The following is a 27,114-nucleotide window of genomic DNA, read 5'->3' as shown; positions in this document are numbered from 1 at the left end:
CGATTGGGAGTTTTTTCACTTCTTCACGATTGGGAGAACACCTTCAAGACAAGGTGGGGACCGCCACAATGTAAAAAAGATGTTGAGACTGTAGAAAGAGTGCAGAGAATAGCAACAAAATACATTAGGGGACTGGAGGCTAAAACAAATGGTTGCAAGAATGGTTGCAGGAAGTGGGTATGTCTAGGCTAATGAAAAGAAAGGGTAGGGGAGACATGATAGCAGTGTTCCAATATCTGAGGGGCTGCCACAAAGAAGAGGGAGTCAAGCTATTCTTCAAAGCACCTGAAGGGAGGACAAGAAGCAATGGGTGGAAACTAATCAAGGAGAGAAGCAGCTTAGAAGTAAGGAGAAATGTCCTGACAGAACAATTTATCAATGGAACAACCTGCCCCCAGAAGTTGTGAATGCTCCCACACTGGTAGTTCTTAAGAAGAGTTTGGCAATCATTTGTCTGAAGTGGTGTAAGATTTCCTTCCTAGGCAGGAGATTGGACTAGAAGACCTCCAAGGTCCCTTCCAACTCTGTTACTGTGCTCTGCTCTGCTCTGCTCTACAGTATAGAGAAAATGCTGAAATATTTCAAGAGGAAACATTGCCACTGTTAGAGTACAGTACTGCAGGCTGCTACTGCTTGCTGGCTGCCTGCAATTTGGCAGTTCAAATCTCACCAGGCTCAAGGTTGACTCAACCTTCCATCCTTCCGAGGTAGGTAAAATTGAAGCAGAATGGAAAATTACCAGAAAAGTATTCTTATAATTAGCAGAAGTTTCTTAGCAAATATTATGGAAGTTGCTTAATACAATATTGTGTAAACCACGAAATTACTAAACCAAAGAACTAGACATGTTCCTGTAAACAAGGGTGGTTATGGAAAATAACTGAAGGTGTAAGATAAGTGTTATATGCTGAAGTGTGTAAAATGACTAATTAGATTTACTTCTCCTTTCTATAGTACATATGATATGGTATAGCTTGATAAGACAAACGCCCCGGGCTAGGCTGAGGCTGTGAGCTGTATAAAAGTAACACCTCAGGAAAAGCCGGGGGGTTCAGAATTTGCCATGCTAATGCTCTGAACCTTTTGCGCAAATAAACCTGTATTCTCCTACCCTTCGTGGTCTTGTGTCCTGATTTGGAAACAGGATCTGCTGCAACATTTATGGTGACCCAGATGGGACACAAGGGGCCCTGAGGCCCACTGAAGGGTCCACCCCGGGTGCCAGTGCTTCGGTGAGTTGAAGGGAACATCCTAGGCGCCATCAGTCCTTTGAATCCGAGGGACATCCCGATACTGCTGTGTTCTGGCGACAGCGGTTGACACCTCCAAGAACCACTGGTGAAAGGTAAGGAGACCAGGACATCTTCCAGCCGGCCAGTGGAGAAGGAACACGCCTGCAGGCATCCGGCTAGTATTGGACTTGGGAAGCAATCCCTCCCTGTAAGCAGGGACGGAGGAGAGGACTGATCACCCTCTCTTAAGCAAAGGTGGGAGGACTTGTCAGGAATGATTCAGGTGAGCGGCTACTGCGGTTCCCATTGATGACTGAGTGTCCAGCACCGTGGGCTAGTAGAAAGTGAGTGGCGTCCGCAGTTCCCATCGGAGACCGTGTGCACCCAGCTCCCTGGGTCGGACGTGAATGTGTGGAAATCCCTGGTGTTACCAAGAGAGGAAGGACCCCATACCTTCTTCTAACGCCTCTTCCCAATTGTCTTGTCTGGTGACCTGGGTGGCTCATGGGAGGTGGAGAAAGTGTGCCCCTAACCCCATTGGGGTGTATGCTAAAACATTTTAAGGAAGCATATGAATCTCAGGACTATGGTCTTAAGTGGAGTAGACATAAACTGCAGGTGTTTTGTGAGGGAGAGTGGCCAACATTTGGAGTGGGGTGGCCAGCCATAGGTACTTTAGACACCTCTATAGCAGTACAGGTTCATCAGTTAGTATTCCATCCTACACTAGGACACCCAGACCAAGCTCCTTACATAGATGTCTGGCTCGACCTATTAAACCACCCTCCCCCATGGCTTAGAAAATTCAAAATACAACGGTGCAGGCTCCTAGTGTCACGAACTTTACCATTGACCAAACTAAAGAAGTCCACCCCAGTCATGCCTAGCTGCCCAGAAGAACTACCGCATCCACCCCCATACGTACCCCCTCTTGGCTTAAGAAGGATGTCAGATGAGGGAGAATCCTCTGGGGCATCAGGATTAATAGCTCAACTAGACCGGATATCCCCCTTCATGAAAAGCCCCGGGGATCCACCAGATGCGATAGATCGATCGGCCCAAGCCGATCTTTCGCCCCCAGGGACCTCTGCCCAGGGAGAACCCCAGGTTGGCCCCCAAGTAGACCCTAAACAAGAGGCTGAACCAGTGGCAGCAAGGACAAGATACAAAACAGAACAAACGTCCCTGACAGCACCGCTTAGGCAGGTTGACCACCTGGTAACAGATCATGAGGACCCCACAGCATTGGTCACCTTACCACTGTTCCAACATGTACCATTCACTACGTCAGATTTACTTAACTGGAAACTACACTATGGCCCCTTTAGTGAAAAACCTACAGAAGTAGCAGATTTAGTGAAAACTATAGTGGACACACACAATCCCACTTGGATGGATCTCCAACAACTAATGGGGACTCTTTAATCCAGAAGAAAGGGAAAAGATTAAGAATGTAGTAACTGAGATATTAAAGCCTAATGTCAGGGCAGATGGGAATCTAGCAGCATATGTTGAGGCTCACTTCCCATCCCAAGACCCTAAATGGAATCCTTACAACCATATGGACCATTTACGAGACTACCAGTCAATAGTTGTGCGAGCCATCCGTTTGGCAGGAAAGCCTACAGTGAAAACCCTACATGTCAAAGCCTACATGTCAAAACCCTCCCTGGTGTTGCAGGAGCCCACCGAAAGCCCTGAAGCATTTTATGCCCGTCTTATTGACGCTTACTGCATGTATACTCCCATAGATCCCACTGATCCGGTGAATGCCCGAATGTTGACAATGGCATTTATCTCACAAAGTGCCACAGACATACGCTGTAAATTACAAAGACTTGAGGGAGCACTAGGTAAGCCCATGAGCGAGCTAATGGAGGTGACGCGGAAGGTTTTTGTAAACAGGGAAAAAGAGGAAGAGTGGAAGAAAGATAAAAAATTATAAAGAAAAGCTGAATTAATGGCGGCAGCTATGATGTGGACCGCAAAGGATAGAGGAGGCAGCCGAGCAAGGGGCAACAGATCAGGGTTAGGACGTAACCAGTGTGCTATTTGTAAGAAGGAGGGACACTGGAAGGGTGAGTGTCTGGAAAGGAACAAAGAAGAGAGGCCAGATGGAAGAAGAAGAGGGAATTTCCGAGGAGGCCTCCGAGGACCCCCGAGAGGAAGCCGGGGAGGGCAAGGTTACAGGAAAGGATTTGAAAGAACCCCTCTCATAGGCTTGGCAGAGGTGGAAGAATGGGACTGAAACCGACCAGGTTCAGATTGCCTCCCAGAACCTATGGTCTGGCTAAATGTAGGAGGCAAACCTATTACCTTCCTAGTAGACACTGGAGCCACACGGTCAGTCCTAACCCAGCCCCTAACCCAGCCCTCCCCCCCACACCATTAATATCCAGGAGGCAACAGGAAGTATTTTACAGCGTCCCTCTTTGGAGCCCCTCGTGTGCACAACTAAAGGACAAACCATAACACATCAATTTGTGTATATGCCAGACTGTCCTATCCCACTCCTGGGGAGGGATTTGTTGTGCAAACTTCGAGCTCAGATCTCCTTTGAAGAGGATGGAACAATGACACTGGGATATGGGAAGATAAACGTAACAATACGCAGAGAAGAAGAGTGGAGGTTCATGGTGGCCAGGGACAAGGAACGGAGAGATGAGGATGAATGGAAGCAATTCAATGTTCCACATTTGTGGGCTGAGGATAACCCCCCCAGGCTTTGCCAGTCACCACCCTCCCATCATAGTGGAAGAGCTACCAATGAAAGCGCCTGTCAGAATCCGACAACGGGCATACCCCAGGCATATTATCCAAGCAATTCAAGAAATTATTGATCTATACTTGAGATACCATATTCTGGTGCCCACCGAATCCAAATGGAATACCCCAATATTGCCCATTCCAAAGGGGGAAGGTAGGTTTAGGCCAGTTCAAGACCTCAGGGTCGTTAATTTGGCCACTGTAACCATCCATCCGGTGGTCCCAAATCCATATGTCATTTTAGGCTTGATCCCCCAGACTGCTAGGTCATTCTCAGTCATAGATTTAAAGAATGCTTTCTTTACAATACCTATACATGAGAGCAGTCAGCACTTATTTGCATTTGAGTGGGAAAACCCTTTAACTGGTCGGAAGCAACAGTATACATGGACCAGATTGCCCCAAGGGTTTAAAAACTCACCTACCCTTTTTGGGGCTGCCTTAGCTAAAGACCTAGAAGCTTTGACTATACCCCTTCCTGATGTGGTGTTGGAGTATGTGGATGATCTGTTGATTACTGGACACACAAAAGATACCTGCTGGAAAAACACACACGAGTTGTTACACCTATTGCAAGACCTGGGATATAAGGCCTCTAAGAAAAAAGCACAGTTGGTTTTAGAAAAGGTCCGATATTTGGGTTATGATATAGAACAGGGGAAACGTACCTTAGGTCAGGGTCCCCAACCGCCGGTCCGCGGACCGGTACCGTCCGCGGAACAAGTCTTACCGGGCCGCTGGTTGCTGGCGCTGCCATCTTTTTGATAAAAAGTGCTTCCGGTGAGCTTTTCCGGGTAGAAAGCTCACCGGAAGCACTTTTCGTCAAAAAGATGGCGGCGCCAGTTGATGCGATACCGGCGGGCGCCAGCTGATGCCGGTACCGGGCCGCGGCATAAAAAAGGTTGGGGATCACTGCCTTAGGTCATGAACGTAAAGAGGCTATATGTCAGCTCCCGACACCTAACAACAGGAGAGACTTGAGAGGGTTTTTGCGAGCCGCAGGTTTTTGTCGTATCTGGATCCCTAATTTCAGCCTCATTGCGAAACCCCTTTATGAAGCTACCAAAGGGCAAGATAAGGAGCCGCTACATTGGGGAACACAGGAAGCCACTAGTTTCCGATTGCTCAAGCAAGCGCTGTTGCAAGCCCCCAGTCTAGGCCTCCCGGATTTGGATAAACCATTTTTATTATTTGTGGATACTAAACAGAATGTAGCAGTAGTTGTCCTCACCCAGACCATGGGAACATGGCATCGCCCTGTAGCTTATCTCTCTAAACAGCTGGATAAGGTTGCAAAAGATGGCCTGTGTGCCTTAAGGCTGTAGCTGGGACGGCTATCTTAACTCAGGAAGCAAGTAAACTGACTTTTGGACAACAGCTTGACATTTATACTCCCCATGCCCTTAAAGCAGTTCTGGAAACGAAGGGCCATTTGTGGCTAACCAACCCCCGAATGTTGAAGTACCAAGGCTTAATCACTCATAATCCTATGATTAATATTATACAATCCACTGCATTAAATCCTGCTACCTTATTGCCTGAACCAATTTCAGAAGCCACTCACGATTGTATCCAAACAATAGAGGAAACATATGCCAGCCGCCCTGACATGACTGATGTACCCCTTCCTTCTCCGGATTACACCCTATATACGGACGGTGCCAGCTTCATACAGGAAGGAATTAGATTGGCAGGGTATGCAGTAGTTACTTTGGATGATGTTTGGGAAGCAGAACCCCTCCCTTCAGGCACGAGTGCACAGTTGGCTGAAGTACATGCATTAACTAGAGCTTTAGAGCTGGCAAAAGGCAAATGTGTCAACATATATACAGACTCTAAATATGCTTTCCTCACGGTTCAAGTCCATGGTGCCTTATATAAGGAAAGAGGACTTATCACCGCAGGAGGCAAGGATATTAAGTATGGCCCCCCAATATTACGCCTCTTCGAAAGTGTACGGGCCCCACAGAAGGTTGCAGTCATGCACTGCCGAGGACATCAAAAAGTGGCCTCCGATATACAAAAAGGCAACGATAAAGCAGATAGATTGGCATGAGAGGCAGCTCAAAGGGCTCCAACAATACAAGCACAGTACCTCAGGGGTCCCCAACCACCGGGCCGCGGACCGGTACCGGGCCGTGGAGCACTCTTTACCGGGCCGCAAAGAAAAAAAATTTAAAAAAATGGTGGCTTTCTTCGCCTTCGGTGAATGCTGCTGGGATCGGGGATCAAGGACACAAATGAAAGAAGGGGAGGGAGGAAGCAACCGAAGCCTGTCCTGCTCTCTGGCTCATCTCTCTCAGTCGCTCTGTTGCTCCTCCACCAGCACAGGAAGAAACTGCTTCAAAGAAGCCGGGGGTGGCTTTTCCTGTCGCCGCAGCTTCCCGAGCGCCCATTTCACCCCACCCCGCCCGCCCGCTCGCTCGCGGTTCAATCCACAGTGCTCCGTTCTGCCTGCCTGCCTGTCTGGTTGTTTGGGAGCAGCTTCGGCTGAGAATAATAACTATTCGCCTCTTTTTATCAGCGAAGCTGCTCCGAAACGAAGAAGGCAGGCAGGCAGGCAGGTAGAACGGAGCACTGTGGATTGAACTGCGAGCGGGCGGGCGGGCGGGCGGGGTGGGGTGAAACGGGCGCTTGGGAAGCTGTGGCGACAGGAAAGCCACCCCCCACCCCGGCTTCTTTGAAGCAGTTTCTTCCTGGGCTGCTGTAGGAGCGATAGAGTGACTGAGAGAGGAACGAGGCAGACACCTGAGGGAGGGAGGGAGGCAGACACCTGAGGGATGGGGCTGAGGGAGGCAGGGCCGAGGCGCTCCCTGAACTTGGTGGTTTGCTGGCAGACGTTTATTACCCGACTAGGTAACAACATCAGATGTTACCTAGTCAGGTAATGAAACGTCTGCAAGCAAACTACCAAACTCGATTCTCCCCCGGTCCTTGAAAAAATGTTTCTGCTTGAAACCGGTCCCTGGTACAAAAAAGGTTGGGGACCACTGCAGTACCTTACTGTATGGATGCCACACAAACACCACCAACCACATTACTCCCAGGAAGACATGAACCAAATTGAAGCACTTGAGGCTCAGCTGGAAGGAGGCTGGTGGATCCTACCAGACAACCGAGTTTTCGTGCCGGGGCATATGGCTTGGGACATAGTACAGCAAGTACACAAGCAGCTGCACCTAGGGAAAACTGCTTTAGCAAAGGCTTTGCAAAGGGAAGTTTATATTAACAAAATACACAGCATTGCAGCAAACGTCTGTGCCAGGTGTGAGATTTGTGCAGCTAATAACCCTACACAAGGGCCCCAACCACCACCAGGCCATCAACCAAGGGGCAGTTACCCGTTTGATTCTCTGATGATCGACTTCACAGATATGCCCCCCTCTGGCCGCTACAATGCACTACTAGTCATTGTATGTACCTATACAGGATGGCCTGAGTGTATCCCTACCTGCACAAAGAAGGCTACTGAAGTTGCCAGGGCACTACTCCACATCATAATCCCCAGATATGGCCTGCCTTCTAGAATTTCATCGGATAATGGTCCTGAGTTCATCCACAAGGCCACTCAGCAACTTGCTAAAATATTGGGTATTACTTGGAAGCTCCATTGTAGCTTCCATGGCCCCTCTGGAGGCAGGGTTGAGGGGGTTAATAGAACTATTAAGGAAAAACTGCCCAAACATGTCAGGAGACCCACCTTAAATGGCCAGATGCTTTGAGTTTGGCTCTGGTTGCTGTCAGATGTGCTCCTCAGAGAGGTGTCTCACTTTCACCATTTGAATTATTATATGGCCGGGTCCCCAATCTACTTCGTCTAAATATTCAGAATACTGTACAGATTTCTGATACAATTAGAATGCAACAAGTCCAAGCTCTTAATACGATAGTTCAAAGATTACAACAATATGTATTAACCTGTAAACCCCATGTCTTAGTGACCTCCCCACATAACATACATCCAGGACAGGAGGTCTGGGTTAAAGATTGGAAAAGGGAGGTATTGAGCCCAAAGTGGAAAGGGCCGTATACTGTTGTTATGTGTTCTCCCCTTGCTGTTAAGGTGGCTGAAATAAAACCGTGGATTCACTGGTCTCGAGTAAAGTTGGCTGCACCTACCCAGTGGAAAGTAGAACCCCACCTGATTCATCCATTAAAGGTAACTCTCCAAAGAACTATGAGGGATATCTCCCCTTCTGGTGACACTCCAGAAGCTGTCCTTCTACGAACGGGAGACTAAGAGAAACAGACCCCTGCAGGTGTTAACCCGGAAGCTAACACCCAACACATGGGTCTCCCCTGGAAACTTAGATCGCAAGTCAAACATACTTAAGGATTGCAGTTTTTTACAAAGGGGGAAATTGGTGGTGGTGGGAGACATACCTCACTGCAATATGGAGGCTAATCAAAGGATGCGGGAGACCGCATGCATCCGCAGAGGCCTTATGCCCTCTATCTGGATTGTAACCATCCTGTTAGTAATAAGTGGTGTCCTTAACTCCCTGTACTTATATGAGATGCTAGTGGTTAGGAAAGGTAATACAGACAAGGAAATACCCCTCGACGAGGATGCAGTTGATGAGTGGTATTCACCAGACCCCACTAACCTGGAGGAACCCCAAGACCTGGAGGAGGGCCAGGATAAGGGAAAGGAAATCAGGCCATGTGATATGTGTTTTATGGTACTACCCACTGGAAGACATTTTACTTATAGTGGAACCATTTTTCCTAATTGTTCCACTACTAATCTCCCTCAGTGTGAGCATGAGGGAACTAGATATTGGCAGTGCGTATACAACAACACCATAAGGTGTCATCTTCTGCGCACTCCCTGGGTGCCAATTAGACATGTCCGCATACCCCAAAGTACAATAGGTAATGAAGGTCCCCCTAAAGGAAAAGCATTTACAGAACTACCTACATGTGCTCAATGCCTAACTACGGAAGGGGTTCTACATGCCAGGATTGGGAAGCCAGAATCATGTACTCATTTCCATTTATCCTCCTGTGCATATGGTAAAAGGCAACAAAAGACATATAAAAGGTGCAACGGGACGGAAGAAGTTTTATGTTATAAAGATGATCTCCCGCCTACCTTTCACATAAAAAGTGAAAAGCGAGCTGAAAGGTCAAGTGGTTCAGCTACTAAAAGTCCCTTATGCCCCAACAATTGCACAGTATGTATCAAATCTGTGTTGAAAGTGAGGACAGTTACCACAACTTTGGTGTACCATACCCATTATAGGTGTCAGACAAAAGCCACTCCTTGTTGCTATAAAGGAACCTGGTACTCTATCTATGACCAAAAGAATGAATGTTATGACCCCAAGATTAATCTAGCACAAACATGGTTGGTAGCTAGAAGTAGAGGCTCGAGTAGTGGCCTGGTCATCTCCCAGACACAGATATTGTCAGCCACTAGCCCAGGTACTATTTCATTTGATGTCTGCAAAGTGGCCCAGTGGCCCACTTCCTGCGGGTCGTTATCATGGCACAGAACGTATACTCGATCTGATGTTTATATTTGCCCTTATACACACCCACTCCCAGGAGGGGCTGGGAAGGGGAACTGTAGAAAACATGGACGAGGGACTCTGTCCAACCTGGGATTGTGTTGTATGGGCCACTTATGCATCAAATAAAGGCAAGGGGAACTTATCTCCAGATAAACAGGGTACCTCCACCCAAAAACTGTATGCCATATCAATGTAATAATGTCAACATTACTATCCCTAACCCTCAGCAATGGATTTCCAGATATGGGTCAACAATGGGAATTAGATTGATTAGATTAGATTGATAGATTAAGTTGATATCGAGTTTCAACCATCCCAGCAGGCTCGCAATTTATTCCTGGAATTGGCCTCTACCATAGCATATACCTTAAATGTTATTAGCTGCTACATATGTGGGGGTACTAAAATGGGGGATCAATGGTCATGGACTGCCCAGGAATGGAATTACTCAGTCAACTATAATTTAACGGCCATGCTAAGACATCAGCCCCAGTCCAGGTGGGAACTGGATAATCCCATTGTAGCCCAATGGTGTTTGGCAAACTCACAGGGGGAGGGACCGTCAATAGGGGAAACAGACTGTCTAGAAGTACATGAATGGAACCAATCCACCAAGTCTTGGGAGTACTGGCCAAATAATACAAACCAATTCTGGTCAAATTATTCCTTGGAAAACATTACTGAGGCACCTCCCGGTGTACCCTGGATTTATGGCATTGTGGCTTATAGTACTCTGCCCTCGAAATGGAAAGGAGCATGTACTTTAGGTGTCATTAATCCTGCCTTCTTTATGTTACCACTCAATCTGCCCCAAGTAGTAAAAGCTGACCACTGGCAAAGTAGACAACTAAAGGCAGATAATAAGATAGGGCAGTGATCCCCAACCTTTTTTATGGCGCGCCCGGTATCCCCAACCTTTTTATGGCGCGGCCCGGTACTGGCATAGCTGGGCGCCGCCATCTTTTGATGAAAAAGTGCTTCCGGTGAGCTTTCTACCCGGAAAAGCTCACCGGAAGCACTTTTTCATCAAAAGATGGCGGCGCCACAAGTCAGCGGCCCGGTAGGACTTTTTCCACGGACCGTACCGGTCCGCGGACCGGTGGTTGGGGACCCCCGAGATAGGGGATTGGAGTGATGATGAGTAGCCTCTCCACTGGATCATCCAATATTATTACTCCACCATTTGGGCCGCTGATGGCAGTTATGGCTATCACACCCCAATATATATGCTAAACCGCATTATCAGGTTACAAGCTGTTGTAGAATTGATTGCAAATGAAATGGCTCAATCTCTATGCACACTAGCAATCCAGCAGAAAAAGTTTAGAGATGCAATATACCAAAATCGTCTGGCCCTAGATTTTCTCCTAGCCACTGAAGGAGGAGTGTGCAAAATTCAACTTTACAAATTGCTGTCTGGAATTCGATGATGTTGGTGAAATCATTGAGCAATGCACTAGACGTATAGAAAACCTTGCACATGTACCTGTCCAAAAGTGGGATGGGTTTGAATTTGGCGAGATCTTTGGCTCTTGGTTCCCTAAATTACCTGGTCTCCAAGCCATAGTTGCACTTATGGGAATGATAGCAGCAGGATGTGTTATTCTACCATGTATTCTCCCCATCTTTGTACGAACAATCTCTAACAGTCTTTCTATGCTAGTAGGAAAAAAAGCAGCAGCTAAGGCTATGGTTTTGTGGGAATATGAGAAGTTAAGCACAGTAGAAGATATCTCTCCCATCTGTGAAACTCCACAATAATCTAAGGCAGGGGTCCTCAACCACCGGGCCGCGGACCGGTACCGGGCCGTGGAGCACTCTCTACCGGGCCGCAAAGAATTTTTTTAAAAAAATGGCGGCTTTCTTCACCTTCGGTGAATGCTGCTGGGATCGGGGATCAAGGACACAAATGAAAGAAGGGGAGGGAGGAAGCAACCGAAGCCTGTCCTTCTCTCTGGGTCAGCTCTCTCAGTCGCTCTCTCGCTCTTCCACCAGCACAGGAAGAAACTGCTTCAAAGAAGCGGGGGAGTGGCTTTTCCTGTCGCCGCAGCTTCCCGGCGCCCGTTTCTCCCCACCCCCACCCCGTCCGCGGTTCAACCCAGTGCTCCGTTCTGCCTGCCTGCCTGCCTTCGTTAATGGTTGAATCGGAACAGCTTCGGCTGAGTAAAAGAGGCGAATAGTTATTATTCTCAGCCGAAGCTGCTCCCAAACAACCAGAAACTAAGGCAGGCAGGCAGGCAGCACGGGACACTGTGGATTGAAGCGCGCGTGCGGGTGGGAGTGGGGGTGAAACGGGCGCTTCGGAATAGCTGCGGCGACAGGAAAAGCCCCCCCGCTTCTTTGAAGCAGTTTCTTCCTTGGATGGTGGAGCAGCGAGAGAGCGAAGCCTCCTTCTCTTCTCTCCCCCGCCCGGTCCTTGCAAAAATTTTCTGCTTGAAACCGGTCCCTGGTACAAAAAGGTTGGGGACCACTGATCTAAGGATTCAGGTGTAGTTTCAAAGGGGGGAATGAAGCAGAATGGAAAATTACCAGAAAAGTATTCTTATAATTAGCAGAAGTTTCTTAGCAAATATTATGGAAGTTGCTTAATACAATATTGTGTAAACCACAAAATTACTAAACCAAAGAACTAGACACGTTCCTGTAAACAAGGGTGGGTATGGAAAATAACTGAGGGTGTAAGATAAGTACGTATATGCTGAAGTGTGTAAAATGACTAATTAGATTTACTTCTCCTTTCTATAGTACATATGATATGGTATAGCTTGATAAGAGAAATGTCCCGGGCTAGGCTGAGGCTGTGAGCTGTATAAAAGTAACACCTCAGGAAGAGCCGGGGGTCCTAATGCTCTGAACCTTTTGCGCAAATAAACCTGTATTCTCCTACCCTTCATGGTCTCGTGTCCTGATATGGAAACAGGATCTGCTGCAACAAAATGAGGACCCAAATTGTTGGGGACAATATGCTGACTCTATAAATTGCTTAGAGAGGGCTGTAAAGCACTGTAAACAGGTGTATAAGTCTATTGCTATTGCAATCTAAATGGTGAAAGGTCCAGACCTGGCGGTGTTGACTCCCCACTTTTCCCTAATTTTGGAAGGAATCAAGCAGTGGATCTACTACACCCATGTGGAGAAAGTCAGGCCAGAAAAAAGAGAAGAGCTCCAGTGAGCTCTTCGCTGGGAGAAAGTGACAGAAGAGAATGAACTATTGGATTTTTCAGTCTGACAATTGCCAATTCATTGAAACCCACCTTGGAAAACATAGGGAAGGAATTTCTTAACATCAAAATAGGTTAGCGCCTAGACTAGGGATGACCAAACCTGGCAATTTTAAGGCTTGTGGACTTCAACCCTCAGAATTCCTCTGGCACACATGCCGGCTGGGGAATTCTGGGAGTTGAAGCCTACAAGTCTGAAAGTTGTCAATTTTGGAGACCCCTGGCCTCGACTTATGGAATTATGACGTGGTTTCTTTTAGTGCCTTCCTCTTGTAAAGTTTTTTTTATATCCAACACACTGGAAATGGGGAAGAATTATGGTGAATAGTTCCTTGCTTTTCACAAAAAGGATTACAAGCATTGTGAAATACCAGAATCTTCACAATAAAATCTCAAAAGGGGAAAGATGGCGAAGAGGCCTAAGATTCCTTGGAGAAGGCTCAGGTTTCCCAGGGAACAAGGCCGGATGCACAGTATGCCCTCTGGCAATTGGCGGGCCAGACTCTCATCAGGGGTGGTGAATCTTGCTCCTTTTTTGACTTGTGGACTTCAACTGCCAGAATTCCTGAATCAGCTATGCCGGCTCTGGAATTCTGGAAATTGGAAGTCCACAAACTATAAACGGGCCAAGGTTCCCCACCCCAGGTCTAAATAGAAGGATCCCTGGAGATTCAATTAACAGGTTACATTTAGAATAAAGGTATAAAGGCTTCAGCTTACTGAACCAGAGGCCCAAATGTACTATGGGAGAAGGCAAAAGGCACAAATGGGAGAGATTTGAACACCTCGAAAAAGGAGAAGTATGCTGTAAATTGGAAGAATCAAGGAAAGCTATGCTATGTTACTGCCAAAGTGACATTTACAAACATGTTGAGGTTTCTCTGTGCACACATTAGGACAGATTAAAAATAGCTTGGCTGAGCTCTGTGTTACATATACAGGTATGCAGGAAGGCAAAGATGTTAGTGTAAAACAGTCAGGAATTGCTGTAAAGGGAGAAGAGGAAATTCCTCATGACTCTGACTTGTAAACTCTGTGGCAAATGCCATTTAACGCCCTCCAGTGGTCATTGGTGAGGTAAAAAAGCTTTGAGGGACATTTCCTTGTGTTACTTTTTCTGTGGAATAAAGTTTTTGCTTACAATCTTCTCTTCAATGGGTTCAATTTGAGACATTGGCATATCTGGCAAAGTGCCTGGAGCAGGAAAGGTGAGGAAAACCAAAAGTGCCTTTGAGTTCAGAAGATCTTTTTCCTTCTTTCAGCCCCTCTGGAAGTGCAATTTTGAGGGGAAATGGGGAATAAGCCAGGAACCCCCTCTGCAAACTGGAAGCAGGCTTCATTAGGCTTGCAGCTGTTGAACTAAAAGGTATTTCGTAGAGATAATTGATTTAACGACCACAAGTGAGCCATCAACTTTTGTTAAGTGAGACGTTTGGTAAAGTGAATTTTGCTCCATTTTGTGACCTTTCTTGCTACGGTTGTTAAGTGAATCTGGTTTCCCCATTGACGTTGCTTGTGGGAAGGTCGCAAGAGATCACGTGACCCCCTGGACTCTACAAGGGTCTATTGAAAGGCTTGGAAAATGCCTTTCTTCTGAGGATTTGATTTTCCTGCTGGGAGAGCTCCGGTGCAAGGATACAGACAACTGCTTGAAAGCTGGATCTTTTTATTTTCAGGCAGGCAAGAGATAGCAAGAAGTCTGCGTTCCTGGGGCTAGCTAGCTTTGTATGATAGGCCCCTGATTTTTATACTTTTTTTCTCCTTTTGTGTGTGAGTGCTTGTGTTTGTATTTCTTAATGTTTTAAATCCTGTCAGGGGTTGTCTTCATTTCCGCCGGAGGGTAAACTCCAGCGGGGTGGTTTGATTGGATTATCAGTTTCGTCCTAATGTTTTCTTATATTTGTTTTGTGGCAATCTCCTGTCTGTCTCCTTTGCAATATATTTTGTGTCTTTTGTCTGTTTGTTTTGCTGATTTGGCATGTCTTGTGTTTGTAAGGGTTTTCTTTTCTTGTTTCCCTAGTTTTCTTAATTATTTGGGCTTTCGTCTAAGGGGCTTCTTTAATACCTTTTATTTGATTTCTTTTCCTATGCAAGTTTGTTTTATGGCTGGCTTGATGTTCCCTTTGGGCTTTTCCTGCTTGGGTGACACCACTGTCCTCGTGAAGTTCCCTTTCCACAGGTCATAAATGCAATTCAGTTCCCAGGTGAAGGAAAAATATAATAAGTTACTCTTTTATAATAGTGTTTTATGTGTTGTTAAGCTAGAACATTCCTCTTACTCCTTTTGTTACACCCTACCCTAACCCCCACCCTAACCCCCAAAGTGTATTCAGTTAAAAGTATGTGATATCTTGTCACAATTTTCTTGGAAAACAGGAACATCCACCCAGGACCAGATAACAAGTAAATAAGATAAGGGATATCCTCCCAAGGTGAACCTCAGAAGTAAAACAAGATAAGGTATCCAATGCATAGAAAACAATCTCATGTTGACCCTTTAGTTTATAGTTTAGCTCATCGTATAGTTTCAGATAATAAGGGGGAGTTGGGAGAGCTTCTTAGGCGTGGTGTGCATTGTGCAGGGGGTATAAATGTATTAGTTTGAAAATAGGATTTTGCTCTCCTTGTACTCAATCCACTTGGGAAGGGTCTTGGAGGCGACGCTTGCAACCGCTTTCTTTTATTTGGTTCAATAAATGCTTGAAATTGTGAACCAGACTTGTCTTCGTATTGTGAGTATAAATTTATTGGGGGTTCTTACATCTCACACAGGCATCTTAGAAACAAGTAATAACTAGCAGTCCCCACGGGTTTGTTAAAAACAAATCATGCCAAACCAATCTTATTTCATTCTTCAACATAGTGACTAAACTAGTTGACCAGCGAAATACCATGGACATAATATAGATTTCAGCAAGGCATTCCACAAAGTAGACCACAACCTACTTCTTAGCTAGAAAAAAGTGGAATAGATAGCACCACCACTAGATGGACTCGCAATTGGATGACAAACCGTACTCAACAAGTAGTCCTTAATGGGTCTAAGTCTACATGGAGGGAAGTAAGCCATGGGGTGCCACAAGGTTCTGTCTTAGGCCCAGTATTCTTCAATATCTTCATTAACGACTTAGATGAGGGGATAGAAGGGGAACTTACCAAATTTGCAGATGATACTAAGCTGGGAGGAATAGCTAACACCCAAGAAGATAGGCTCAAGATCCAGATGGATCTTGACAGACTAGAACACTGGGCCGTATCTAACAAAATGAAATTTAACGTAGAGAAAAGTAAAGTCATACACTTAGGCAAGAAAAACCAAAAGTACACATATAAACTGGGTGAAACCAGGCTCAATAGCAGTAACTGTGAGAGGGATCTTGGAGTCTTAGTGGACAACCAGCTAAATATGAGCCAGCAGTTTGCAGCAGCCATCAAAAAAGCTAATGCAACCCTACTGCATCCAGTTTTGGACACCACATTATAAAAAAAGATGTTGAGGCTCTAGAAAAAGTACAGAGAAGAGCAACCAGGATGATTAGGGGACTGGAGACTAAAACATGAAGAATGGTTACAGGAACTGGGCCTGGCCTGTTGAGGGAAGAGAAGGACCAGGGGAGACATGATAGCAGTCTCCCAATATTTGAGGGGCTGCCACGGAGCTATTTTCTAAAGCGCCTGTAGGCTAGACAAGGAATAATGGATGGAAACTGAACAAGGAGAGATTTAACTTAGAAATAAGGAGAAACGTTCTGACAGTGAGAACAATCAACCAAGGGAACCGCTTGACCTTGGAAGCGCCATCAGTTGAGGCTTTCAAGAAGGGATTGGGCTGCCAACTGTCAGAAATGGTGTAGGGTCTCTTGCTTGGGGTGTGTGGACTACTAGATGACCTACAAGATCCTTTCCAACTCTGCTTATCTGTTAAAGAGCTATTACCTCCTAAGTTTGGCGCTCCACATCCCTTTCCTTCCCCTCCTCCCCTCCCTGGGCTCTGTCCCCTCCCTCTCTCCCGTTTCTCTGATTGCCTGGGGAGAAGCAGCCCGGGACTCCCTGCCCAGCTGACGCTCCCATCCGGGACCGATTCCCCCGGGGCAGAAGGAAGGGGGCAGCCCTGCGGAGAATGGGAGGAGCTATAAGCGCTTCCGGCTTGGGCTCTGCAAATTTCTGACTGGGGTCGTTCCGTGGTGGGGGATCCGCGTGCGTTGGCCGGGAAGGAAGGAAGCGTGTCCAGCGGCGATCACGGATCCTTTCCTGCCCGCATCTCTAGGGGACCGGAGGCGAGGCGAGAAAGAGAGCCGCCTCATTCTTATTGAGAGCCAGGTAAAAAGCTGCTTCTTCCTTCCCTCCTTCCTTCATTCCTCCCTCCCTTTTCCTTCCTTCTTTCCTGGGAAATGCTGGGACAGGAGACCCTTCAAGGCAGCTTCTTGGGGCGCTGTTAAGATCGCTGCTGCCGTCCCCACTTCTTTCTTTCTTTGTCTTTCTTTCTTTCTTTCCTTCTTTCTTTCCTTCCTTCTTTCCTTCCTTCCTTCCCGCCCTCCCTTCTTTCCTGGGAAATGCCGGGACAGATGAGCCTTCCAGGCAGCTTCTTGGGGCGCTGCTAAGATCGCTGCTGCCGTCCCCACTTTCTCCTGGGGGAGATGATTCTTATTCTCCTTTCTTTTCTGCCGGCCCTTCCTGACCGTTTCCCGTCGCTTCCTTTGCTCTGGGGCCGTTTCACATCCAGGAGGCTCGGAGTTGAAGGGCTGCGAAACCGGCGGGGAGAAAAGGGGGCGATCCCTCCCTGGAGCTGCTGTTTCGGGGAGCTGCTCAAGACGAGCCCCCTCCGGAGAGAGCATCGGCTCAAGGCTCCTCCGGACGCCCTTCCATCTCTTCGCCCGCCTTTCTTTCCTCCCGGAATTCGCTTCCATCGTCCAATTGAACTGAATTTGGGGTGCATTTAAAGAGGCGTCGCACTTTCCTGTGGGCCATAGTTTCTCAACCTGGGCAACCTTGTGATTTTTGGCTTTAACTCCCAGAATTTCCCACGTGTGTTGAAATCCACATATCTTAACAGCTCCCAAGATGTAACCCAGGGGTGCGGAAGTTACGGACCTTTCAGGTATTCTGGGAGTTGAAGTCCAGCCGTCAAAAAAGGCCAGTAGTTCCTCACTTCAAGTCCCAGCTGTAAAAGAAGAGTTTTTGTAATCTTCCTTTAGTATCTCATAAGGGAAGGTGAACATTATAGCAACAGAGAATAACAGATTTCTGCCTTTAATGCACACATACATAGCTGAGATAATCTGCCTCTGAATCCAATTCCTGGTCCTTCCACACCTTTCGGTTTTCCTCTCACCCAGAATGAGATTCTGTGTGTTGTTGCTGTGGCTGCAAAGGACTCACATAAAGGGGTTCCCTAGTTAATCTAGAAATAGGCTAAAATCAGCCTTTTGCACTGGATGTTCAAGAATGTTCTTAAGATGTTTGATAGCCAATTATTCCTTTGCTGTTTTTTCCCCCACTCCTAGACCTTCTCATGGCCCTGTCTTTATCTCCCGGAACCCCAGTTATTTGTAGTAGAGGATCAACAGTGGCTGAGCTTCCAACGCAGGTAGGAGGATTTTCCCCTCCCCTCATGTGCCAATCTCCCAATAACAGAATAACACAATCGGAAGGGATCTTGGAGATCTTCTAGTCCATCCCCCTGTTTCAAGCAGGAGACCCTATAGCCTTTCAGACAAGTGGGTGTCCAGTCTCTCCTTAGAAACCTCCAGCCCATAACTTCTGAAAGCAAACTGTTCCATTAGCTAGGAAATTTCTCCTTAATTCCAGGTTGCCTTTCTCCACAATTAGTTAACATCCATTGTTTCTCCTGCCTTCTGGTGCTTTTGAAAATAAGTTGAGCCCCTCTTGTTTGTGGAAACCCCTCAAATATTGAAACACTGCTATTGTGTCTCCCCTGGTCCTTCTTTTACCTAGACTAGCCATATCCAGTTCCTGCAACTGTTTTTCGTGTCATTTAGTCTCATAGCCTTTAATCCTTGGTTGGTCTTTGCACTTTTCCCAAAGTCTCCACATTTCTTTTTGTAATGTGGTGACCAAAACTGAACTCTGTATTCCAGGTGTGGTCTTTACTCTGGTTGTTGTTTTTTTGTGAAAGTTTTATTTGGATTTTCACAAAACATAATACAAATAAAATATCTTTTTTGAGAGCAGCATGATTCCAGGTTATCACATCTCCATACAGACATAATCTCAGTTACATATTAATCTTTATATTCTATTTCATATCTTGACACTATTTTATCATTTTCTCAATAATTTTTCCCTTCCCTTACTTTCCTCAACCTTATTTCTGATTATCTCATTGCTTTCTAATTCAATTACATAGCTTTTTCTAAATTTCTATATCTTTCTAATCATTATATTTGTACTTGTCAGCCTTCAAGATTTTCTCCCTTTGCTTTGCATCTTTCGGCTGTCATAAGTAACAGGGGGAGGAGGGGGGAAAATTATGGGAAGTGAGCTGGAGGTGTTACAAACAGAATTGTATAAATTGTGGGGGGGAATACATTCTTGCTTAGGTTTCTATTCCTTGCTCTCTCTTCTATGCTATGCGCAGCTGCAAACCTTTATCAAAGTATGCCAAGGTCAATGGACAGAAGCCTCACCACCATCTGGAGATGTCCACATGATGATATTCACTACTTTTAATTGGAAGAACCATTTGAACTATTGGGGGTGGGAACATTGCCATTACTTTGTATATGTGATTTACGCACCCATTTTCTCAGATTCAGAATTTTTTTGTTGCTACCACTTGATTTCCAGTAAAAGATATCTTTTCTCTAATTAAAAGAGTAAGTATTTCTTTCTTGGATTTTGAATGGAGCACCGGCTGACAGTACTTTTTTCTGTCCTGCTTACAACTTCATACATTCTTTTTCCAGGGGAAAAAAACCAAAAACAATTCCCTCCCCTTCCAGGCATTAAAAAGCAAGGTTTCCCCTGTGATTACCAAATAGAGTTTATCACCTTTATATCTTATAGTTGTTATCCATTCAAATCTCATTTAACGTTTAATTTATACATTATGCAATTATAATTATATACTCTGCATTTTTTTAAAGTGGTGAACATGAAAGCCCAAAGTAAAAAGTAAAGTCCAAGCTTGGCTTTTGTAGAGAGCACAGCTGCTGCCCAGATGAAGTTGGAGACACTGACATAGACTTGGAGAGTTTTATATAAACATATATTTAACATGGAAATTTACAGCAGTCTTTGTCACCATCCACAAAAGGAAGAACGTAAGATAGTCAGGAAAACAGAAAAAACATCCTGAGGTAAATCTAAAGCATCATGCAGAACAAAGAGAGGGGAAAAAGGCGGGGGAAAAGAGAAACGCCCCCTTTCAGCAGCCAATCGTAGCATAGATTGCATCCTGCATGAGTCAGCACCCTCTAACTAATCAGTTACGATTGTGTTCCGGCCTATTGTAGACTTTACTGTTCCAGTTACTAAATTGTCCTACATGGTCTTTGCCCTACTTGGAAGCTGTGGAGGTTTTTCATTAAGAAGAAGACTCGCATGTAATTCATTGAAGTGTTCATTGTTAAGAATATTCATGGAATATGTTGTCCTTTTCCCCCCTGTCTCTGTGTCAGGATTTGGTATCATTTGAGGATGTAGCTGTGTTTTTCTCCGTGGAGGAGTGGGCTCTGCTGGATTCTGAGCAAAAAGCCCTGTACCAAGAGGTCATGCTGGAAAACAAGAGGAACGTGGCCTCATTAGGTAAGGGATTTAAATTTAGTAGCCAAAGGTCAAATGTTCAATCATCTTAATAGCAAGCATAGCATCATGTTTAGAACAAATGGGAGTTTAGAAGAAGTTTGATACCCTTCAAATAGAGCAATTGTGCTTGATTGCTTTCGCACTAAAGGTTGTGCTAACTTTTCTTTTTTTATTGTTGCAACCAGGTGACAGATGGGAGATGGAGGTTTCTGGCCAAGAGGCAGCAGCACCTTTGCCAAAAGACAAAAAGGAAGTTGCAGAAAAGATGTATGGAAAGCAAAGTTTGAAGCAAAACCAGCTAACAGGGGAGTTGGAGAATTGCTCTGGTTTACCTTGTCCAGATACCAATGTCTTATTGGACACCGATGATTGCCATGAAAAACAAGTGTGTTCAAGGTGTGGAAAAAGACTCTGTGATGAATCTGGATTATGTGACTGTGGTGAAAGCCCTGCTGGAGAGAAACAAGATGAAAGCAGGCAACACCCCAGAAGGAGCCTTCCTCCTCCTTTACATGAAAGAATAGAAGGAGGGAAACCATACAAATGTACAGAGTGTGCAGAAAGCTTCAGTACAAGCCGCTCTCTTGCTTCACATAAAAAGATTCACAAAGCAGGGGAGCCACACAAATGTCTAGATTGTGGAAGGACCTTCAGACAGAAAAAGCACCTTAATTCACACAGGAGGGTCCACAAAGAGAAGCAGCAGCATCAATGCATCCCCTGTGGAAAGTCCTTTGGAAGCAGCACCTCCCTTACTTCCCACCAAAGCGTCCACATAGAGAAGTTGCATCAACACAGGGAGGGTAGAATGAGGTTTACTCAGAGCAAGGAACCGAATTCCTGGAAAAAAATCCCCACTGGGAAGAAATCATATAAATGCCTAGAATGTGGGAAGAACTTCCGCTCTGCAAGTGACCTCACTTGCCATAATAGGATCCATACAGGGGAAAGGCCGTATCATTGCACGGTGTGTGGAAAGAGCTTTGCAAAAAAAAGCAATTTCAATTTACATAAGAGGATCCACACAGGAGAGAAGCCGTATAAATGCACAGAGTGTGGAAAATGCTTCAGTGCCCGATGTAATCTTACTTCCCATAAGAGGATCCATACAGGGGAGAAACCCTATGAATGCCTGGAATGTGGAAAAAGCTTTAGCCAACGCTGCACTCTAACCTTACATAATAGAATGCATAAAGGGGAGAAACCTTATCAATGCCTGAACTGTGGAAAAAGGTTCAGTCAAAAAGTTAATCTTAAGTCACACGAGATGATCCACACGGGAGAAAAACCGTATCAATGCACCAATTGTGGGAAGAGCTTCAGTAATCCATATAATCTTACTGTCCATAAAAGGTCCCACACAGGTGAAAAGCCTTATAAGTGCCCTGAATGTGACAAATGCTTCACTGATTCGGGGAATCTCTCTCGTCACAAAAGGCTCCACACTGGAGAGAAACCATATGAATGTCACACATGTGGAAAGAGCTTCAGTGCAAAAAATGTCTATGTCATACATAGCAGGACCCACACTGGAGAGAAACCTTATCAGTGCCAGGAGTGTGGAAAACTCTTCAGTCATTCTGGAGCACTGACGATCCATAAAAGGATTCACACAGGGGAGAAACCCTATAAGTGCCAGGAGTGTGGCATGAGTTTCAGTAGAAGTGGTGTCCTTGGTATCCACAAGAGGATTCACACAGGGGAGAAACCCTATAAGTGCCAGGAGTGTGGCATGAGTTTCAGTAGAAGTGGTGTCCTTGATATCCACAAGAGGATTCACACAGGGGAGAAACCATATACATGTCATGAGTGCAGAAAAAGCTTTAATCAAAATAAGTCACTCATTTTCCATAGAAGGCTTCACTCAGGGGAGAAACCCTATAAATGCCTGGAGTGTGGAAAATGTTTTCGTGTGAGTGGCCAGCTTACCTCCCACAATAGGATCCACACAGGGGAGAAACCCTATAAATGCTTAGAGTGTGGAAAATGTTATAATGATAGTGCCAGTCTTACCTACCACAATAGGATCCACACTGGGGAGAAACCGTATCAATGCACCGAGTGTGGGAAGCGTTTCAGTCAAGCAAGTTATCTTACTGTCCATAAAAGGACCCACACAGGTGAAAAGCCTTACAAATGTCCTGAATGTGACAAACACTTCACTAATTTAGCGTCTCTCTCTCGTCACAAGAGGATCCACACTGGGGAGAAACCCTATAAGTGCCAGGAGTGTGGCATGAGTTTCAGTAGAAGTAGTGTCCTTGGTAACCATAAGAGGATTCACACAGGGGAGAAACCCTATAAGTGCATGGAGTGTGGCATGAATTTCAGGACAAGTTATTACCTTGGTATCCACAGGAGGATCCACACAGGGGAGGAACTGTATACATGTCACGAGTGCGGAAAAAGCTTTAAACATAATGATTCACTCAGGATCCATAGAAGGCTTCACTCAGGGGAGAAACCCTATAAATGCCTGGAGTGTGGAAAATGTTTTCATGTAAGTGGCCACCTTACCTCCCACAATAGGATCCACACAGGGGAGAAACCCTATAAATGCTTAGAGTGTGGAAAATGTTATAAAAATAATGCCAGTCTTACCTATCACAATAGGATCCACACAGGGGAGAAACCCTATAAATGCCTGGAGTGTGGAAAATGTTTTCGTGTGAGTGGCCAGCTTACCTCCCACAATAGGATCCACACAGGGGAGAAACCCTATAAATGCCTGGAGTGTGGAAAATGTTTTCGTGTGAGTTGCCAGCTTACCTCCCACAATAGGATCCACACAGGGGAGAAACCCTATAAATGCTTAGAGTGTGGAAAATGTTTTCGTGTGAGTGGCCAGCTTACCTCCCACAATAGAATCCACACAGGGGAGAAACCCTATAAATGCTTAGAGTGTGGAAAGACTTTCAAAGACAGCAGGAATCTTATGCTCCATAAAAGAATCCACACAGGGGAGAAGCCATATTAATGTGTGGAGTGTGGAAAGAAATGCAGAACCAGGAGTGACCTTAATCGCCAGAAGACACACAGCAGGAAAAAAAATGATGCGAATTGGTTCGTGTTGATTCTCAAAATTTGCTTCATGCCCATAGAAATTATGCAGGAGATTCTGGAGAAATGCATGGAGCATGGGAAGAGCTTCCAAAGCAGCAGAAACATCTTGATCCATTACAAAGAAGAGTTCCCTTGTAGAACTAGGAATTAACTTTTGGATATTAGATCTTTGTGCTAGAGTAGAATAGAATAAGATTACAAACAGTAAGAATAGAAATGGAATTGAATGTAGAAATGGGGATGGGAAGGGAATTCTCTCATTGGCCAAGGAGATTGGACATACAAGGCCTGTGTCTCCAATGCATACGCTCACAAGTGTACAGAACATACAACAAATGATCAACTTTTGTCAATGCGAACAGTAAAGGGAGGGAGGGATTTGGGAACTAACACTTCCGGATGGCTATGGAGATTGTCAGTCATCCAGGCTGCGCTTTCCCCCCAAAGGTGGTTTTATCAAAAGGCAACTGGACTTTTTTTTTCCCCTTGAGGGGATTTCCATTCTCATCCAAGAAGTTTCTTCACTTCTGTTTCTTCTTCAATGAGAAGCAAAATGTTTTCAAGAAGAAACAAAGTGGTTGACTTTTGAAAAAAAGCACGATTGGGAGAACACCTTCAAGACAAGGTGGGGACCGCCACAATGTAAAAAAGATGTTGAGACTGTAGAAAGAGTGCAGAGAATAGCAACAAACATAATTAGGGGACGGGAGGCTAAAACAAATGAAGAATGGTTGCAGGAAGTGGGTATGTCTAGTCTAATGAAAAGAAAGGGTAGGGGAGACAGGATAGTAGCGTTCCAATATCTCAGGGGCTGCCACAAAGAAGAGGGAGTCAAGCTATTCTCCAAAGCACCTGAGGGGAAGACAAGAAGCAATGGGTGGAAACTAATCAAGGAGAGAAGCAACTTAGAACTAAGGAGAAATGTCCTGAGAGAACAATTTATCAATGGAACAACTTGCCCCCAGAAGTTATGAATGCTCCCACACTGGTAGTTCTTAAGAAGAGTTTGGCAATCATTTGTCTGAAGTGGTGTAGAATTTCCTTCCTAGGCAGGGGATTGGACTAGAAGACCTCCAAGACCTCCCTTCCAACTCCTTCCGAGGTAGGTAAAATGAGGACCCAAATTGTTGGGGACAATATGCTGACTCGATAAATTGCTTAGAGAGGGCTGTAAAGCACTGTAAAGAGGTATAAAAGTCTATTGCTATTGCAATCTAAATGGTGAAAGGTCCAGACCTGGCGGTGTTGACTTCCCACATTTCCCTAAAATTGGAAGGAATCGAGCAGTGGATCTACTACACCCATGTGGAGAAAGTCAGGCCAGAAGAAAGAGAAGCACGATCTCCAGTGAGCTCTTCACTGGGAGAAAGTGACGGAAGAGAATGAACTAATGAACAAATACAAGACTCGAGAGTTGTGTCAAAAGTGATAACTGGAGGGATGGCGCTGTGTGTCTGCACCACCTTTAACCTTGGTTGTGTTTAACTGATTTCTAGTCTGAGATACGATATTGATTGTGCTTGATTTTTATGAATGCCCTAAATTATGAAGCGGCTTAAGGCTTAGCTTTCACATCTCAAATACAGGCTCTTTCTGGTGGGTAAATTGGACAATTCGGGAACCAGCTTCAGAAAATACAGGTGGCCCTTGACTTATCACAATTAAGCCCCACATTTCAGGCCAGTTGCCAAGTGTCTGAATTTTGATCACATGACACAGGGATGCTGCAACAGTTGTGTGAAACAATTCATAAATCATTTTTTTCAGTGCCATTGTAACTTCAACCATTCACTGAAGAAATGACTGTAAGTTGAGGACTAATCATAAAGCAGCAACTGATTGCTATTAAGGCACAATTATGAATGATAATGTGTTTTTTCAGTCTAACTGACAATTGCCCATTCCAGTCTTGGAAAACACAGGGAAGGAATTTGGTAACATCAAAATAGGGGAGCGCCTAGACTAGGGGTCTCCAAATGTATTTTAAGACTTGTGGTCTTCAATTCCCAGAATTCCTCTGGCCCACATTGTTCACAAATACCGATTTGCACCTGTACAACCCTAAAAAGAACTATGCAGTTAGGAAAATAGGAAGTACCGTGGAAAGCTAAGCGACATTTATGGAAGTGTTGAGATTTCCCTGTGAACAAATTAGGATGGTTTTAAAGAGCTTGGCTTAGCTCTGGATTACACAAACACAGGAAGGCTAAGATGTGAGTGTAAAACAGGCAGGAATTGCTGTAAAGGGAGATGAGAAAATTCCTTCTGATTCTGAAACGAGTAAACTGTGTGGCAAATGCTGTGTAAAGCCCTCCAGTGGGCGTTGGTGGGGTACAAAGGCTTTTGGGAGATTTTCTTGTGTTACTTTTTCTGCGGAATAAAGTTTTTCCTTACAATCTTGTCTTCAATGTGTTCAATTTGAGGCTGGGCACATCTGGCAAAGCGCCTGGAGCAGGAAAGGTGAGGAAAACCAAAAGTGCCTTTGACTTCAGAAGGATCTCTTTCCTCCTTTCAGCCATTTTGGAAGTTCAATTCTTGAGTGGGAAATGGGGAATCCACCAGGATCCTCCTCTCTGCATTAGGCTTGGAGCCGTTTGAGTATAGGAGAAGGTAGAGATTAGGGGTAATTGACTTATGACCACAAGTGAACCACCAACTTTTGTTGTTAAGTGAAACGTTTGGTATAGTGAATTTTGCTCCATTTTGTGACCTTTCTGGCTACAGTTGTTAAGTGAATCTGGTTTCCCCATTGACGTTGCTTGTGGGAAGGTCGCAAGAGGAGATTGCGTGACCCCTGGACTCTACAAGGGTCATAAATGCAATTCAGTTCCCAGGTGCCTCGATTTGGATCACGTGACCAGGGGGAGTCTACAACGGTCTTTAGCGCAAGTGACAGACATAAGTCCATTTTGGCGGGTGGTTGCAGCTTCCAAGGGCCACTAAATGATGGTCATTAACTTGAGGACTACTTGCTAAGCAGCCATTATTCGTTATGGCACAATCGTGAATGTTGGCCATTTGAGGAGACATCTTGTTAGTTGGGGACTGCCTTGTTAGACTCAGTGGAGAGGGCAGCCTCCTTTTCCTGCCTACTCCAGTTTCCTTCCAAAAGGGGGATTCCCTTCTAACTCTGCTGCTCTGCATCTCCTTCCCTTCCCTTCTTTCTTCCTTAGCTCCGTCCCCTCCCTCTCCCCCTGTTTCTCCGGCTGCCTGGGCCAGCTGACCATCCCACCCAGGGGGAGTGATGGGTAGGCAGGGGGACCCCCCTACGGGGCGGCGCTCTCTGTCCGGGAGAAAATGGGAGGAGCTGGACGGAGAGGGGAGGAGCTATAAACGCTTCCGGCTTGGCTTCTGCAAACTTCTTCTGAGGAGGGGAATCCACATGCCTGGCCGGGAAGGAAGGAAGCGTGGCCGGCGGCGATCGCGGATCGTTTGCTGCACGCACCTCTCGAGAAGCGGCGTCTGGGCGGGGAAGAAGCCGCATGTTTCCTATTGAGAGCCAGGTAAAAAGCTCTTTCTTTTCTTTCTTTCTTTCCTTCCTTCCTTCCC

At 45.6% G+C, this 27,114-nt stretch overlaps 2 protein-coding genes across 4 annotated transcripts in view; both read left to right on the top strand.

Annotated features, from left to right (window-relative positions):
* Positions 1–27,114, top strand: part of LOC148131889 (uncharacterized) — an 83,257-nt gene that overhangs the window by 4,718 nt on the left and 51,425 nt on the right. The window lies entirely within an intron of this gene.
* Positions 16,769–26,600, top strand: LOC113431527 (uncharacterized). Of its 3 annotated transcripts, XM_087953596.1 has the most exons (5): positions 16,854–17,055; positions 18,240–18,322; positions 20,376–20,502; positions 20,688–23,513; positions 26,290–26,600. In XM_087953596.1, exons 2-4 carry the CDS (start codon positions 18,248–18,250, stop codon positions 23,477–23,479), a joined length of 2,994 nt encoding a protein of 997 aa, XP_087809722.1. In that variant the 5' UTR covers positions 16,854–17,055; positions 18,240–18,247; the 3' UTR covers positions 23,480–23,513; positions 26,290–26,600. The 3 variants fall into 3 exon arrangements, with proteins under 3 accessions (XP_087809721.1, XP_087809723.1, XP_087809722.1); XM_087953595.1 differs by lacking the exon at positions 26,290–26,600 and having other exon boundaries at positions 16,769–17,055; positions 20,688–24,653; XM_087953597.1 differs by lacking the exons at positions 18,240–18,322; positions 26,290–26,600 and having other exon boundaries at positions 16,851–17,055; positions 20,688–24,653.

Source organism: Notechis scutatus, chromosome 2, assembly GCF_049901735.1.
Source record: "Notechis scutatus isolate UNSWTSFEM ecotype Mainland chromosome 2, rNotScu1.2, whole genome shotgun sequence".
NCBI classification, from domain to species: Eukaryota; Metazoa; Chordata; class Lepidosauria; order Squamata; family Elapidae; genus Notechis; species Notechis scutatus.
Note: the sequence above shows the minus strand (reverse complement) of the source record. Positions and strands in the feature narration are given on the sequence as shown.

Bases quoted from the DNA above. Each gene is read 5' to 3' on its own strand.
- LOC113431527 (XM_087953596.1), top strand. From the start codon at position 18,248: ATGGCCCTGTCTTTATCTCCCGGAACCCCAGTTATTTGTAGTAGAGGA. The intron at 18,323-20,375 runs GTAGGAGGATTT...TCTCTGTGTCAG, and splicing joins TGGCTGAGCTTCCAACGCAG to GATTTGGTATCATTTGAGGA. The intron at 20,503-20,687 runs GTAAGGGATTTA...TGTTGCAACCAG, and splicing joins GAGGAACGTGGCCTCATTAG to GTGACAGATGGGAGATGGAG.